This window comes from Pan paniscus, chromosome 20 (genome assembly GCF_029289425.2).
Source record: "Pan paniscus chromosome 20, NHGRI_mPanPan1-v2.0_pri, whole genome shotgun sequence".
In the NCBI taxonomy this organism is placed as follows: domain Eukaryota; kingdom Metazoa; phylum Chordata; class Mammalia; order Primates; family Hominidae; genus Pan; species Pan paniscus.
This window is the reverse complement of record NC_073269.2, coordinates 41,821,641-41,836,620: the sequence shown is the minus strand read 5'-3', so window position 1 is coordinate 41,836,620 and position 14,980 is coordinate 41,821,641. Positions and strand designations below refer to the sequence as shown.

Here is a 14,980-nt window from a genome sequence, read left to right as displayed (position 1 = left end):
ATGTTGGCCAGGCTGGTCTTGAACTCCTGACCTCAGGTGATCCACCTGCCTTGGCCTCCCAAAATGCTGAGATTACAGGTGTGAGCCACCACGCTTGGCCACTTTTTGTTTGTTTGTTTTTGTTTTGAGACGCAGTTTTGTTCTTGTTGCCCAGGGTGGAGTGCAATGGTGCCGTCTCGGCTCACTGCAACCCCGCCTCCTGGGTTTGAGCAATTTTCCTGCCTCAGCCTCCCAAGTACCTGGGATTACAGGCATGCACCTGTAATTTTTTGTATTTTTAGTAGAGACAGAGTTTCACCATGTTGTCCAGGCTGATCTCGAACTCCTGACCTCAGGTGATCCACCAGCTTCGGTCTCCCAAACTGTTGGGATTACAGGTGTGAGCCACCACGACTGGCCTAGTTTTTGTTTTTGTTTTTGTTTTTTTTTAAAGAGAATAACCTCAAATGCATATTCTAAGTTTTCATCTTAAGAAACTGTGGCTCATGCCTGTAATCCCAGCACTTTGAGAGGCCAAGGCGGGTGTATTACTTGAGGTCGGGAGTTTGAGACCAGCCTGACCAACATGGAAAAACCCTGTCTCTACTGAAAATACAAAATTAGCCGGGTGTGGTGGCACATGCCTGTAATCCCAGTTACTTGGGAGGCTGAGGCAAGAGAATCACTTGAACCTGGGAGGCAGAGGTTGCAGTGAGCAGAGATGGTGCCATTGCACTCCAGCCTGGGCAACAAGAGCAAAACTCCATCTAAAGAAAGAAAGAGAGAGAGAGAGAGAGAGAGAGAGAGAAAGAAAGAAGCTAATAAAAGACGAACAAATTAAACCCAAAGTAAACAGAAAGAAGAAAATAATAATGGTAAGCGCAGAAATGAATGAATTAGAAAACAGAAAAACAATTGAGAAAATCAATGAAACCAGAAGCTGGTTATTTGAAAAAAATCGATAACATTTATAAAGCTGATTAAGACAAATAAAAGGGAGAAAATACAAGTTACCAATAACAGGAATGGAAGAAGGGACGTTACCACAGACTCCACAGACATTAAGAGGATAATTAGGGAATATTATGAATAACTTTATTTCAATAAATTCAGCAAGTTGGATGAGAAGGACAAATTCCTTGAATATGATGAATATGTTACAATTCTGATAGGCACAGTATTACTGTAGTGGTAAATCCTTCAGAGCCTGGTTCAGAGAAGCTTGGGTTTAAATCCCCTCTCTGCTACCTCTTAGTTGTGTGACCATAGGCAAGTGTCTCAGTTTCTAAAAATATATAGCACAGATCTTTGTGGCTCAGTTTCTTTTTCTTTCTCTCTTTTCTTTCCTTTTCTTTTTTTTCTTTTTCTTTTTCTTTTTTTTTTTTTGCAATGGAATCTTGCTCTGTCACTCAGGCTGGAGTACAGTGGCATGATCTCGGCTCACTGCAACCTCTGCCTCCCAGGTTCAAGCGATTCTCCTGCCTTAGCCTTCCAAGTAGCTGGGATTACAGGTGCATACCACCACGCCTGGCTAATTTTTGTATTTTTAGTAGAGACGGGGTTTCACCATGTTGGCCAGGCTGGTCTCAAAGTCCTAACCTCAGGTGATCCACCTGCCTCAGTCTCTCAAAGTGCTGGGATTACAGGCGTGTGCCACCACTCCTGGCCGCAAGCTTCTTCTTTCTGTTTTCCTCTTCCTGACAGAGCAGGCTTTTTCTCAATGGAAGTAAGGACACTTTCTCACCCCTACAATCTTCTCTGCTCTTCCCCCCACCCCACTCCAGTCTTCCCTTGAACACTAAAACATAAAGTATGACACTTGCCTCCTTTGCTTTAGAACTTGTACCTTTATTAAGGGATCGAGATCCCAAAGTCTTTTTTGGTTAACTCAACAAATTGATAATTCGGGTGAAAAGGACCTTGCACACCGAAAGTGCTCATCAACAATTAATTTTTGGGCCAGGCATGGTGGTGCATGCCTGTAGTCCCAGCTAATCAGGAGTCTGAGGCGGGAGGATAGCTTGAGCCCAGGAGGTTGAGGCTGCAGTGAGCTATGATCATACCACTGCACTCCAGCCTGAGCGACAGAGTGAGACTCTGTCTCTTTAAAAAAAAAAAAATGGCCAGGAGCAGTGGCTCACGCCTGTAATCCCAGCACTCTGGAAGGCCGAGGTGGGCGAATCACGAGGTCAGGAGTTTGAGACTAGCCTGGCCAACATGGTGAAACCCCATCTCTACTAAAAATACAAAAAATTAGCCAGGCGTGGTGGCAGGTGCCTGTAGTCCCAGCTACTTGGGAGGCTGAGGCAGGAGAATTGCTTGAACCTGGGAGGCGGAGGTTGCAGTGAGCTGAGATTGCGCCACTGCGCTCCAGCCTGGGTGACAGAGCAAGACTCCGTCTTGGGGAAAAAAAAAAATTGCCCGGGTGCAGTGGCTCAGGCCTGTAATCCCAGCACTTTGGGAGGCTGAGGCAGGTGGATGGAGTCTTGCTCTGTCAACTGGGCTGGAGTACAGTGGTACAATCTCAGCTCACCGCAACCTCCGCCTCCCAGGTTCAAGCAATTCTCCTGCCTTAGCCTTCCAAGTAGCTGGGATTACAGGTGTGAGCCTCAAGTAAAAAAGTGTCCTTACTTGAGGTCAGGAGTTTGACACCAGCCTGGTGAACATGGTGAAACCTCGTCTCTACTAAAAATACAAAAATTAGCCCGGTGTGGTGGCTCACGTCTGTAATCCCAGCTACTCAGGAGGCTGAAGCATGAGAATTGCTTGAACCTGGGAGGCAGAGGTTTCAGTGAGCTGAGATTGCACCACTGCACTCCAGCCTGGGCAATAGAGAGAGGTTCAGTCTCAAAAAACAAATTATTCTTAGCATTAGCATTACCATTAGAATTGCTATTAATAGTATTGTCATTATTATCACCAATTTCTAGCTCTCTTTGAAATATTCTTAAGCAGTCATATACCAGTTCCCATGAATCTAATAGACTTAAGAAGAGGCTGAGAAATATTTAAAGCTTATCTCAGATTCTTAGTGTTAAGTCACAATCTCTATATCCACCCCCCAGGTCTCGACCAGCCTTCTGGAGAACCTGAAGACCAGCTGCCCACAGAGCCACCTTCAGGCAAGTCCTCAGTCCCCTGATCCCTCCCAGCTCCCCTGAGAATGGAACCTCCTGGTCTCTGACCCTACCTCCTCTGCTTGTAGTCACAGCTGCTTAACGACTTAGTTCTGGCCAAGCTCAGTAGCTCACGCCTGTAATCCCAACACTTTGGGAGGCCAAGGCATGTGATCACTTGAGCCCAGGAGTTTGAGACCAGCTTGGGCAACATAGCAAGACTCCATCTTTGCAAAAATAAAAAATAGCTGGGTGTAGTGGCATGTGCCTGTAGTCCCAACTACTCAGAAGGCTGAGGTGGGAGGATTGCATAAGCCCAGGAGTTGGAGGATGCAGTGAGCTATGACTGAGCCACTGCACTCCAGCCTTGGCAACAGAGGGAGACCCTATCTCAAAAAAAAAAAAAAAAAAAACTTAGTTCTGTCCCTGCAGAATTGCAGACTTGCAGACTCCTTAGAGCTTCCTCTTTTTTCTTTCTTTCTTTCTTTCTTTTTTTTTTTTTTTTTTTGACACAGAGTCTCATTCTGTTGCCCAGGCTGGAGTGAAGTGGCAAAATCTTGGCTCACTGAAACCTCCACCTCCCAGGTTCAAGCGATTCTTTTGCCTTAGCCTCCCGAGTTGCTGGGATTACAGGCACCTGCCACCACACCTGGCTAATTGTTGTACTTTTTTAGTAGGGACAGGGTTTCACCATGTTGGCCAGGCTGGTCTCGAACTCCCGACCTCAAGTGATCTGCCTGCCTCAGCTTCCCAAAGTGCTGGGATAACAGGCATGAGCTATGGCACTCGGCATTTTTAATTTTTTTTTATTTTATATATTTTTTGAGACGGAGTCTTGCTCTGTTTGTTGCCCAGGCTGGAGTGCAGTGGTGCGATCTCGGCTGACTGCAATCTCCACCTCCCGGCTTCTTCTCCTGCCTCAGCCTCCCGAGTAGCTGGGACTACAGGCACGTGCCACCACGCCCAGCTAATTTTTTGTATTTTTAGTAGAGATGAGGTTTCACCGCGTTAGCCAGGATGGTCTTTTACTCCTGACCTCGTGATTCACCCACCTCAGCCTCCCAAAGTGCTGGGATTACAGGCGTGAGCCACTGCATCTGGCCAATTTTTTTTTCTTAGATCTTCCTCTTGCCTGGAGTGATAAATTTTCTTCTCTTCCAAATTTAGTTTAATTGCGTAAGAATTAGCTCACTCCATGTCCTGTAAGAAGCCTGCATCAGTTAGCTTTTGCTGTATAATGAACCACCCCAAACATGGGTGCTTATAGCAACATTCTTTCTCATGATTCTGAGTCTGGCGGAACAGTGCTGGTCTGGGCTGGCTTAAATCATCTCTGCAGTCAGCTGGCAGCTCCACTGGACCGGGTGGTCTAGGGTTGCCCCCTTCCCACACTTCTGATAGTCATCTGGCTCTTGGTTGGAACAATGGAGATAACTGGGCGCGTGTCTCTTCTTGACTTTTTCACATGGAGGTGGTCACGGGGGTCAAAAGCAGCAAGAGAGTACATTCCAATTTACTAGCTGATTCTGTCATAGTTGTGTCTCATTGGCCAAAGCAAGTCACATGGCTCAACACAGAGTCAGTGTGGAAAGGCCCTGAACTCAAGGATGTGACTACTGGGAGACGATTGCAACCATTTGGCAAAAAATCCCCTTCAGAGCCCGAGAAAAAGGTTGCAAGTATCAGAAATGCAGCTGTTTTGTCAACACGAAAAAGAATGGCTTGGCTGGGCACAGTGGCTCATGCCTATAATCCCGGAACTTTGGGAGGCTGAGGCAGGTAGATCACTTGAGCCCAGACGTTGGAGACAAACCTGGGCAACATGGTGAAACCCCATCTCTATAAAACAAAAACAAAAAAAATTAGCCAGGCACGGCGGTGCATGCCTACAGTCCCAGCTACTCAGGAGGCTGATGCGGGAGGATTGATTGAGCCCAGGAGGTTGAGCCTTCAATGAGCCGAGCTCACACCACTGCACTGCAGCCTGGGCAACAGAGTTGAGACCCTGTCTCAAGAAAAAAAAAAAAAAAGTCTTGGTATATGAAATAAAAAATTCCAAGTGTGGCCACTTTCAGGTGCTCAAAAATGTCACCAGCGATCTGTTTCTCACCCTCTCTCAACTTTGCCTTCATCTATGGTGGCTTCTTTCTGAGTTTCTTCAATCAGAGGGGCAGAGAAGCCCTCCTCCACCTCCATCTTCTTGACAGCTAGTAGAATTGTCCTAAATGTTTTGTTAAAAACACACGTTGGGTCAAATGCCTGTGTCTAAACAATCACTGTGGAGAGAGGAATGGAGACTCTTATTTTCCAGGCCGGGCCATGTGCCCACTATGGAGTCCTGCCTGAACCCAAGACTGAGATTGGGGAGTGGCTGTTCTCCCCAGGGGAAAAAAGTGCTATTAGTAGAAGACAGGGGAGATTGCCCGCCCAACAGATGCCTACTTAGAGGGGTTCAGCCTTGTCCTCAGGGATATAGCAGCCAAGTCAGCCTGATATTGGCTGGGATGGAAGTTGGTGGAAAGAAGTCATTTGAGGCTGGGCACGGTGGCTCGCGCCTATAATGCCAGCACTTTGGGATGCCAAGGTGGGCAGACCACTTGAAGCCAGGAGTTCAAGAACAGCCTGTCCAACATGGCGAAACTCCGTCTCTATTAAAAATACAAAAAAAAAAAAATTAGCCGGGTGTGGTGGCATGCGCCTGTAATCCCAGCTACTTGGGAGGCTGAGGGAGAAGAATCGCTTGAACCCTGCAGGTGGAGGTTGCAGTGAGCCAAGATCATGCCACTGCACTCCAGCCTGGGTGAAAGAGTGAGACTTTTTTTTTTTTTTTTTTTTTTGAGACAGAGTCTCATTCTGTCACCCAGGCTGGAGTGCAGTAGCGTGATCTCGGCTCACTGCAACCTCTGCCTCCCCGGTTCAAGTGATTCCCCTGCCTCAGCCTCCCAAGTAACTGGGACTACAGGTGCCTGCCACCACACCCAGCTAATTTTTTGTATTTTAGTAGAGACAGGGTTTTACCATATCGGCCAGGCTGGTTTTGAACTCCTGACCTTGTGATCCACCCCCCTCAGCCTCCCAGAGTGCTGGGATTATAGGCGTGAGCCACCGTGCCCAGCCAACTCCGTCTTAATTAAAAAACAAAATAAAATAAAGAAGTCCTTGAGATGGGATTTTTTTTTCAGAGGCAGGGTCTTGCTCTGCTGCCCAGGCTGGAGTGCAGTGGTGCTATCATAGCTCACTGGAGCCTTGACTTACCGGGTTCAAGCAATCCTCTTGCTTCAGTGTCCCGAGTAGCTGGGACTATAGACATGCACCACCATGCTGCTAAATTTTTAAATTTTTTTGTAAAGAATCAGCCTCACTATGTTGCCTAGGCTGGTCTTGAGCTCCTAGGCTCAAGTGATTCTCCCACCTTGACCTCCCAACATGCTGGGATTACAGGCATGTGCTGCAGCGCCTGACCTTGAGATGGAATTTGAAAGGCAAACAGAAGTTTGCTTGAGAAGAAAGGACATTTGAGGACAGACACTTAACTATTCCAAAGCTCTGAGGTGTGAATTTGCTTCAGTGATTCTGGAAACAGCTGGTGGTTGATTTGTGTGGCTGGACAGTCCAGTACCAGGGTCTAAGTTTGGTGGGCATGGCTGGAGGCGTGGGAAGAGGCTGGACCACAGAAAGTCTTCAGTGCCCAGCTAAGGAGCTGAAGCTCCCTCCTGAGTCCAGAGTTCCGTTCTGAGTTTGCAGAGTTCAAGCAAACGGAGGAAGTTTTGCTAATGGCTTGACGTAAGAAAGAAGCCACCTGCCCTTGGGTGGGCAGAAAGGGTGGGCACAGAGACCTCTGCCCATCTGTTTCTCTGACCCTGGGGGAGGGACTTGGTCAGGGCTACACTTTCTCGGGGAGACCCACCCCTGGCCTACAGCCTGTTGTCTGGGATTCACTGAGGGGTATCTTCCACCCCTAGGACCCTCGGGGCTGCCCCTGCTGCCTGTGCTGTTCGCTCTTGGGGGGCTTCTGCTCCTCTCCAATGCCTCCTGTGTCGGGGGGGTCCTCTGGCAGCGGAGACTCAGGCGTCTTGCTGAGGGTGAGGAGAGACCCTTCCCTGCCAGGGTGGAGACCTGAGGGTGATAGGGAACCCTGTGGTTGCTGCATACTGAAGGTCTTCCTGGGGCCGGGGAGGGGGGCTTGTATAGGGTCACTGAGCCCTTTATTCCTGTTTCCTTCAGGCATCTCAGAGAAGACAGAGGCAGGGTAAGTGGGGATATTTTTCTGTAAAGAAGGCTCTGAGGGAGGTTTGGGGGAGACTGGTGGCGGGGGGCAGCACTCAACTTCCCCCCACACCTTCATCCTGGAAGGTCGGAAGAGGACCGAGTCAGGAACGAATATGAGGAGAGCCAGTGGACGGGAGAGCGGGACACTCAGAGCTCCACGGTAAGTGGGGGTGGCCCTGGCGACCCCACAATCAGGGCACCGACGGCGACTGAAGTCCTGCCGTTAGCATCAGGTTGATCATTGCCCTTCCGGGCACAGTGGGGTCAGAGGATGGAAAGGGCTTTGTTTGTTTTGCGTGTGGGGAACAGGTCAGCACAACAGAGGCAGAGCCGTATTACCGCTCCCTGAGGGACTTCAGCCCCCAGCTGCCCCCGACGCAGGAGGAGGTGTCTTATTCCCGAGGTGAGTTAGGACCACGTCAGGATTCCCCCACTCAGAGGTACCCCCGACGCCTGGACTGGGTGCCTTGATCGTGTCTCCCTTCCACTCCAACTCCAGGTTTCACAGGTGAAGATGAGGATATGGCCTTCCCTGGGCACTTGTATGATGAGGTAGAAAGAACGTACCCCCCGTCTGGAGCCTGGGGACCCCTCTACGATGAAGTGCAGATGGTGAGAAGCTTTGCATCAGCAACCATCCTTCCTGGCTAGTGCTGGGAGCCTACCTCCTATTGCTTGTATTAGTTAGGGCCAGCTAGCTGCTGTAACAAAGAGGCCTGACCATGATCCAGTGGCTTAAAGACAGTCGGCTGGGCATGATGGTCCATGCCTGTAATCCCAACACTTTGGGAGGCCAAGGCAGGAGGATCGCTTGAGCCCATGAGTTTGAGACAAGCCTGGGCAATATAGTGATTTGTCTCTACAAAACATTTTTTAAAATGAGCCAGGCATGGAGGTGTGCACCTGTAGTCTCAGCTACTCAGGAGGCTGAGCCAGGAGGATCCCTTGAGCTCAGGAGTTGGAGGCTGCGGTGAGCCATGATGGTGCCACTGCACTCCAGCTTGGGCAACAGAGCAAGACCCTGTCTCTGAAAAAAAGAAGGCAGTCTATTTCTTTTTCAGTCAGACGTGAGTGGCCCTGCTCAAGTCAACCGAGTCTACATGAATGAGCCAGTTCACTGGGGGTTCAATCCATGGGAAAAGGTGAAAGAATGTGGAGGAGGCACAACCCTGCCTTGTGGCCCAGGCCCAGAAATGGTGCACACCACTCTGCTCTCACTCCCCTGGTGGGAAGAGAGTCACATGGTCACATCTGACGGCAAAGGAGGCTGTGAAATGTGGTCTAGCTTAGCAGTGATGTGCCTTGCTGCAATTCTGCTACTGTGGAAGGAAGTAGACATGAATTTTTAAAGATAATTAGCCATATCTACTCCACTGGTTAAAGAGAGAGAAAGAGAGAATTTGGGGGCCCATTCAACTGAAAAATCAAGGCATACAATTGTCATCAGGCCCAGCTGGGCCCAGAATTTCCTCCCTAAAAATGTTTTTATGGCTAGGCATGGTCACGGCTCATATCTCTAATCTCAGCAGGCTGAGGTAGGTGGATTGCTTGAGCCCAGGTGTTGGAGACCAGCCTGGGCAACACAATAATACCCCATCTTTAAAAAAAAAAAAAAGTTAAGCCGAGCATGGTGGCTCACACCTGTAATCCCAGCACTCTGAGAGGCTGAGGTGGGTGGATTACCTGAGGTCAAGAGTTCGAGACCAGCCTGGCCAACATGGTGAAACCCCATTTCTACAAAAAATGCAAAAATTATCTGGATGTGGTGGCACACACTTGTAATCCCGGCTACTTGGGAGGCTGATGCAGGAGAATCGCTTGAACCCAGGAGGCAGAGGTTGCAGTGAGCCGAGATCATGCCACTGCACTCCAGCCTGGGCAACAGAGCAAGACTCTGTCTCAAAAAAAAAAAGTTTAAAAAATTAACTGGGCATGGTGGTGCATGCCTGTGGTCTCAGCTACTCAGGAGGCTGAGGTAGGAGGAATGCCTGAGCCAGGGAAGTTGAGGCTGCCATGAGCCCTGATTGTGCCACTGCATTCCAGCCTGAGAGACCATGTTTCAAAAAAGAAAGGGAAAAAATGTTCCCAGAAAATCTAGATTTGTATCCTACGAGATTAGAAATCTTCAAAGGAAGAGAATACCTGTTTTCCAGTGGCCCCAAATGCCCAATGCTGACACTTAATTGGTCTAGCTTGGGTCACATTCTCATCACTGAACACATCCCTGAGTCAGGGGATGGAATATGCTAACAGGAGAGGCCTGGGTCGGTTCACCATGGGATCAGGGAGTAGGGGCCAGCCCCACTCAGGTCACTGGGCTGAGAGTGGGAGAGGGACAGAGAGCTCACAGGGAAGTGAGGATGGTGGCTGTACAGGCAAAAACAACAGACAGGCACTTTGACCACCAGCCAATCCCCACCCATTGCTGCACAGTTAGGGAGATGGGACAGAACCCCTGATTTCCTATGTGGCTTTGGCTGATGCTCTGGCACCTCTGGGCCAAGGATTTCCTTCTGTCTCTGTGAACGACCTCCGATACCGGGACTGTTGTCAGATCCTAGCTCCTCACCAGCATGGCGCAAAGCGCTGTCCATGGTGCTGGACCATATGCACTCTCTAAAGCGCAGATGGAGGCTGCGCGCTTTTTCCGAAAAGGGCCGGATAGTAAATGCTTTGGGCTGTGTGGGACATACGGTCTTCCTCAAACTCTACACAAACTCTGCCATGGTAAAGTAAAAGCAGCCATAGACGATGCATAAATGAATGAGTGTGGCTATGTTCCTACAAAACTTTATTTTTGGACACTGTAATTTGAACTTCATGTAATTTTTCTATGTCACAAATGTTATCTTTTTTCATTTTTCCCCAACAATTAAAAAATGAAAAACCAGGCCGGGCACGGTGGCTCATGCCTATAATCCCAGCATTTTGGGAGGCCGAGGCGGGTGGATGACAAGGTCAGAAGTTTGAGACCAGTCTGACCAACATGGTGAAACCCCTCTCTACTAAAACTACAAAAAGCCGGGTGTGGTGGCTGGCGCCTGTAGTCCCACCTACTCGGGAAGCTAGGCAGGAGAATCGCTTAAACCCGGAAGGCGGAGGTTGCAGTGAGCCAAGATTGCACCACTGCACTCCAGCCTGGGCGACAGACCAAGACTCCGTCTCAAAAAAAAAAGAAAAAGAAAAAGAAAAAAATAAAAACCATTCTTAGCTCTTGGGCAGTACAAAAAAGCAGGCGGCAGGCCATATTTGGAGCATGGGCCAATCTGCTCTAAAGTTTGCTGAACTAAAATAATCATTTTCTCCCAGCCCTAGAACAAAATACATCCCCAGTTAGGGCTACCATTCATGTTCTTTTTGTTGTTGTTGTTTGTTTGGTTTTGCTTTGCTTTGTTTTTCTATTATGATTAGGGAACTGTTTTGGAAATTCACAGGACAATATAATCATAACTTACAGTCCACAGTTGCCATACCTGATAACATGGGCTTTTAAAGTTTTCATTTTTAAAAATTTTATTTATTTATTTATTTTTGAGATGGAGGCTCGCTCTGTAACCCAGGCTAGAGTGCAGTAGTGCAATCTCAGCTCACTGCAACCTCCACCTCCCAGGTTCAAGCGATTCTCCTGCCTCAGCCTCCCAGGTAGCTGGGATTACAGGCATGCACCATCATGCCCGGCTAATTTTTGTATTTTTAGTAGAGACGGGGTTTTGCCCATTGCCCAGGCTGGTCTCGAATCCTGATCTCAAGTGATCCACCTGCCTTGGCCTCCCATAATGCTAGGATTACAGGCATGAGTCACCATGCTCGGCCTAAAGGTTTTATATTTCTGACATTTACATTATTTTTCTAACATGAAATCATTGGGTATCTTGGGCTTGCTTCAAAATAATCCAGTTAGTAGGGGAGGGGAACAAGATAGAAATATAGATAAATCAATTGACCAAGGGTTGCTACTGGTTTTTTCTTTTTTCTTTTTTTCTTTTTTTGAGATAGTCTCAGTCTGTCACCCAGGCGGGAGTGCAGTGGCATGATCATGGCTTACTGCAGCCTTGACCTCCGGGGCTCAAGCGATCCTCTTACCTCAGCCTCCTGAGTATCTAGGACTATAGGCACTCACCACCACACCTAGCTAATTTCTTTAAAAATATTTTTTATAGGCTCAGTGCAGTGGCTCATAATCCCAGTGACTTATAATCCCAGCACTTTGGGAGGCTGAGACGGGTGGATCAATTGAACTCAGGAGTTCAAGACCAGCCTGGGCAACAATGGAAACCTTGTCTTTTAAAAAAAAAAAAATTCAAAAGTTAGCTGGGTGTGGTGATGCATGCCTGTAGTCCCAGCTACTTGGGAGGCTGAAGTGGGAGGATGGATTGAGCCCAGAAGGTGGAGGTTGCAGGGAGCTAAGATCGTGCCATTGCACTCCAGCCTGGGTGACAGAGCCAGACCCTGTCTAAGAAAAATAAAATTATTTTTTGTAGATACAGGATCTCACTATGTTGCCCAGGCTGGTCTCGAACTCCTGGTCTCAAGCAATCCTCCTGCTTTGGCATCCCAAAGTGCTGGAATTATTGGCATGAGCCACCGTGCCCAGCCTGATATTGTTGAAGTCAGGTGATAAGCACATGGGGTTCATCATAAGCATTCATTATAATCACACTCCTTTTTTGTATATGTTGGGATTTTAGTAAAAGCTAAAACACCTTTTTCTGGAAAGTTAAGCAGGGGCGTGTATCCCCCAGATCTTCAATGAAGACCTACAGGGCATCTCTCCATGGTTCTAACTCCACTTTTTGCCTGTCAGGGCCCCTGGGACCTCCACTGGCCTGAAGACACATATCAGGATCCAAGAGGAATGTATGACCAGGTGGCCGGAGACTTGGACACTCTGGAACCTGATTCTCTGCCCTTCGAGCTGAGGGGACATCTGGTGTGAGAGCCCTCTCAACCCCCTTGTCCTGCACCTGCAGGAATTTACACTCCACTGGTCCCTCTCATTACAGCCTGGGCCGAACTGGTTAGGTGAGCTCCATAAAACCCAAAGGGACTCGGTGTCAGGAGAGGACATGGAGGGGGCTGAGTGACAGAAGACGGTTCAGCTGGTACCAGAGTAGAAACAAGGTGCATCCTGGGGTTGGCTTTAGAAACTAAACTTCTCCAAAAGGACAGGGCAGATTGTAAATGTCGTCTCAAAAATGAAATGCTGCCGGATACGGTGGCTCACGCCTATAATCCCAGCACTTTGGGAGGCGGAGGCGGGAGGATCACCTGAGGTCAGGAGTTCGAGACCAGCCTGGCCAACATGGTAAAACTCCATTTCTACTAAAAATATAAAAAATTAGCCAGGAGTAGTGGTGCATGCCTGTAGTCCCAGCTACTTGGGAGGCTGATGCATGAGAATCGCTTGAACCCAGGAGGCAGAGGTTGCAGTGAGCTGAGATCACGCCACTGCACTCCAGCCTGGGCGACAGAGCGAGATTCTGTCTCAAAAAATAAAAATAAAATAAAAATAAAAAAAAAATGCTATTCTGAGGGTCCCTAAGTGCTTCATGAAGTAAAGTTTTCAGAAGTGGGGAAAGACATATTAAAAACTCTGTTCATTTTGCATTCCATGACGTCTGAAATAGCTAATAATAAGTGGAATTTATGAACCCATGTTGTATCCTGCCTATTATTTTATTATTTCCAACAGTTATCTAACACAGGAGGCATAAACTATGACACATGTAAACATAAGTATGCTCTATAAGCATTAAAATAAACAGACAATCAAAAGAAGCTAGAGGAAAAGAATATGTACTGTGTGTGTGCTTTCGTTTATAGAAATTCTAAAATAGGCAAAACTAATCTATGGTGGCAGAGAGCACAGCAGAGGTTTCCTGGGGCCATGAGAGGAGGGTTGACCGCAAAAAGGCATGGGAGAACTTTCTGAGGTGTTGGAAATATTCTATATAACGATTGTGGTGGTGGTTGCACGGGCGCACAGATTTGTCAAAACTCATTGAACTTTACACTTAAGATGGGTGCATTTTTATTGTACATAAATGATATCTCAATAAAAGTGATTTTAAAAACAGGCTTCATAATAACAGCCCAGTAAGAGGATCCCTCCCTCCTTCCCTCCCTCCCTTCCTTCTTTTCTTTCCTGTCTTTCTCTCTCTCTCTGTCTCTCTCTCTCTCTCTTTTTCCCCTTCCCTCCCCTCCCCTCCCCTGCCCTTCCCTCCCCTCCCCTCCCCTGCCCTTCCCTTCCCTCCCCTCCCCTTCCCTCCCCTCCCCTTCCCTTCTCTTCCCTTCCTTTCTTGTCTCGCTTTGTCACCCAGGAGTGCAATGGCACGATCTCAGCTCACTGCAACCTCCACCTCCCAGGTTCAAGTAATTCTCTTGCCTCAGCCTCCCTAGTAGCTGGGATTGCAGGCGCCCGCCACCAGGCTCGGCTAATTTTTTGTATTTTTAGTAGAGATGGGGTTTCAACCATGTTAGCCAGGCTGGTCTCAAACTCCTGGCCTCAAGTGATCCACCCGCCTCAGCCTCCCAAAGTGCTGAGATTACAGGCGTGAGCCACCACGCCTGGCTCCATCTTTCTATTGAATAGCAGGATAGCTGAGAAGCCCACCTGTTTCCATGAAGAACAGACTTTCTTCAGACCACCACTTCTACTTGATTAACCGTATTATCAAAACTTTCTAGTTCACGTGTTTGTCAATATATTTATTTTTCTTTTGTTTTCTTTTTTACAAATACACCCCAATTGTTGTATGACAATGTTATTTTTTATCAGCACAGACTAAAATAAGTTTTTACACCACAGCACTGGAATACATAAACACATTAAGATCTAAATGATTTCCCTGTAATTAAAAGGTGACTTCATTTCTAACAGTAGAATTTTTCTAATTGTATATTTTTTCTTTTTGTTTCAAATAAATCCACGGCCAACAACATGTAATTGTATATTTTTCCTTTTCAAAGAAAAAACCTACAACATTCTTTTTTAATTTTTATTTTTTATTTTTGTTTTTATTTATTATTATTATTATTATTATTATTATTATTTTGAGAGAAGTCTTGCTCTTATCCCCCAGGTTTGAGTGCAATGGCTCGAACTCTGCTCACTGCAACCTCTGCCTCCCAGGTTGAAACGGTTCTCTTGCCTCTGCCTCCCAAGTAGCTGGGATTAAGTCGCCTGCCATCACGCCTGGCTAATTTTTGTATATTTTAGTAGAGATGGGGTTTCACCATGTTGGCCAGGCTGGTTTCGAACTCCTGACCTCAAGTGGTCCGCCCGCCTCGGCCTCCCAAAGTGCTGGGATTACAGGCATGAGCCACTGCGCCTGGCCTATTTTTATTTTTTTGAGACAGAGTCTCACTTTGTCACCCAGGCTGTGAATACAGTGGCACGATCTCGGCTTATTGCATCCTCTGCCTCCTTGTTTCAAGTGATTCTCCTGCCCCAGCCTCCCGAGTAGCTGGGACTACAGGCGCCCACCACCACGCCTGGCTAACTTTTTGTATTTTTAGTAGAGACGGGGTTTCACCATGTTGGTCAGGCTGGTCTCGAACTCCTGACCTTGTGATCCGCCCGCCTCGGCCTCCCAAAGTGCTGGGATCACAGGTGT

The 14,980-nt window shown here is 47.7% G+C and overlaps 1 protein-coding gene across 1 annotated transcript in view; it reads left to right on the top strand.

Annotated features, from left to right (window-relative positions):
• The window catches only part of NPHS1 (NPHS1 adhesion molecule, nephrin), a 32,318-nt gene extending 18,760 nt beyond the window's left edge, over positions 1-13,558 (top strand). The window contains exons 23-29 of the mRNA XM_034944173.3: positions 3,045-3,101; positions 7,058-7,177; positions 7,320-7,344; positions 7,449-7,524; positions 7,674-7,767; positions 7,864-7,976; positions 12,169-13,558. Of these exons, the coding sequence (XP_034800064.1) occupies positions 3,045-3,101; positions 7,058-7,177; positions 7,320-7,344; positions 7,449-7,524; positions 7,674-7,767; positions 7,864-7,976; positions 12,169-12,300 (617 nt within the window). The 3' untranslated portion in view covers positions 12,301-13,558. The remainder of the gene's footprint in view (positions 1-3,044; positions 3,102-7,057; positions 7,178-7,319; positions 7,345-7,448; positions 7,525-7,673; positions 7,768-7,863; positions 7,977-12,168) is intronic.
• The last annotated feature ends 1,422 nt before the right edge of the window (positions 13,559-14,980 follow it).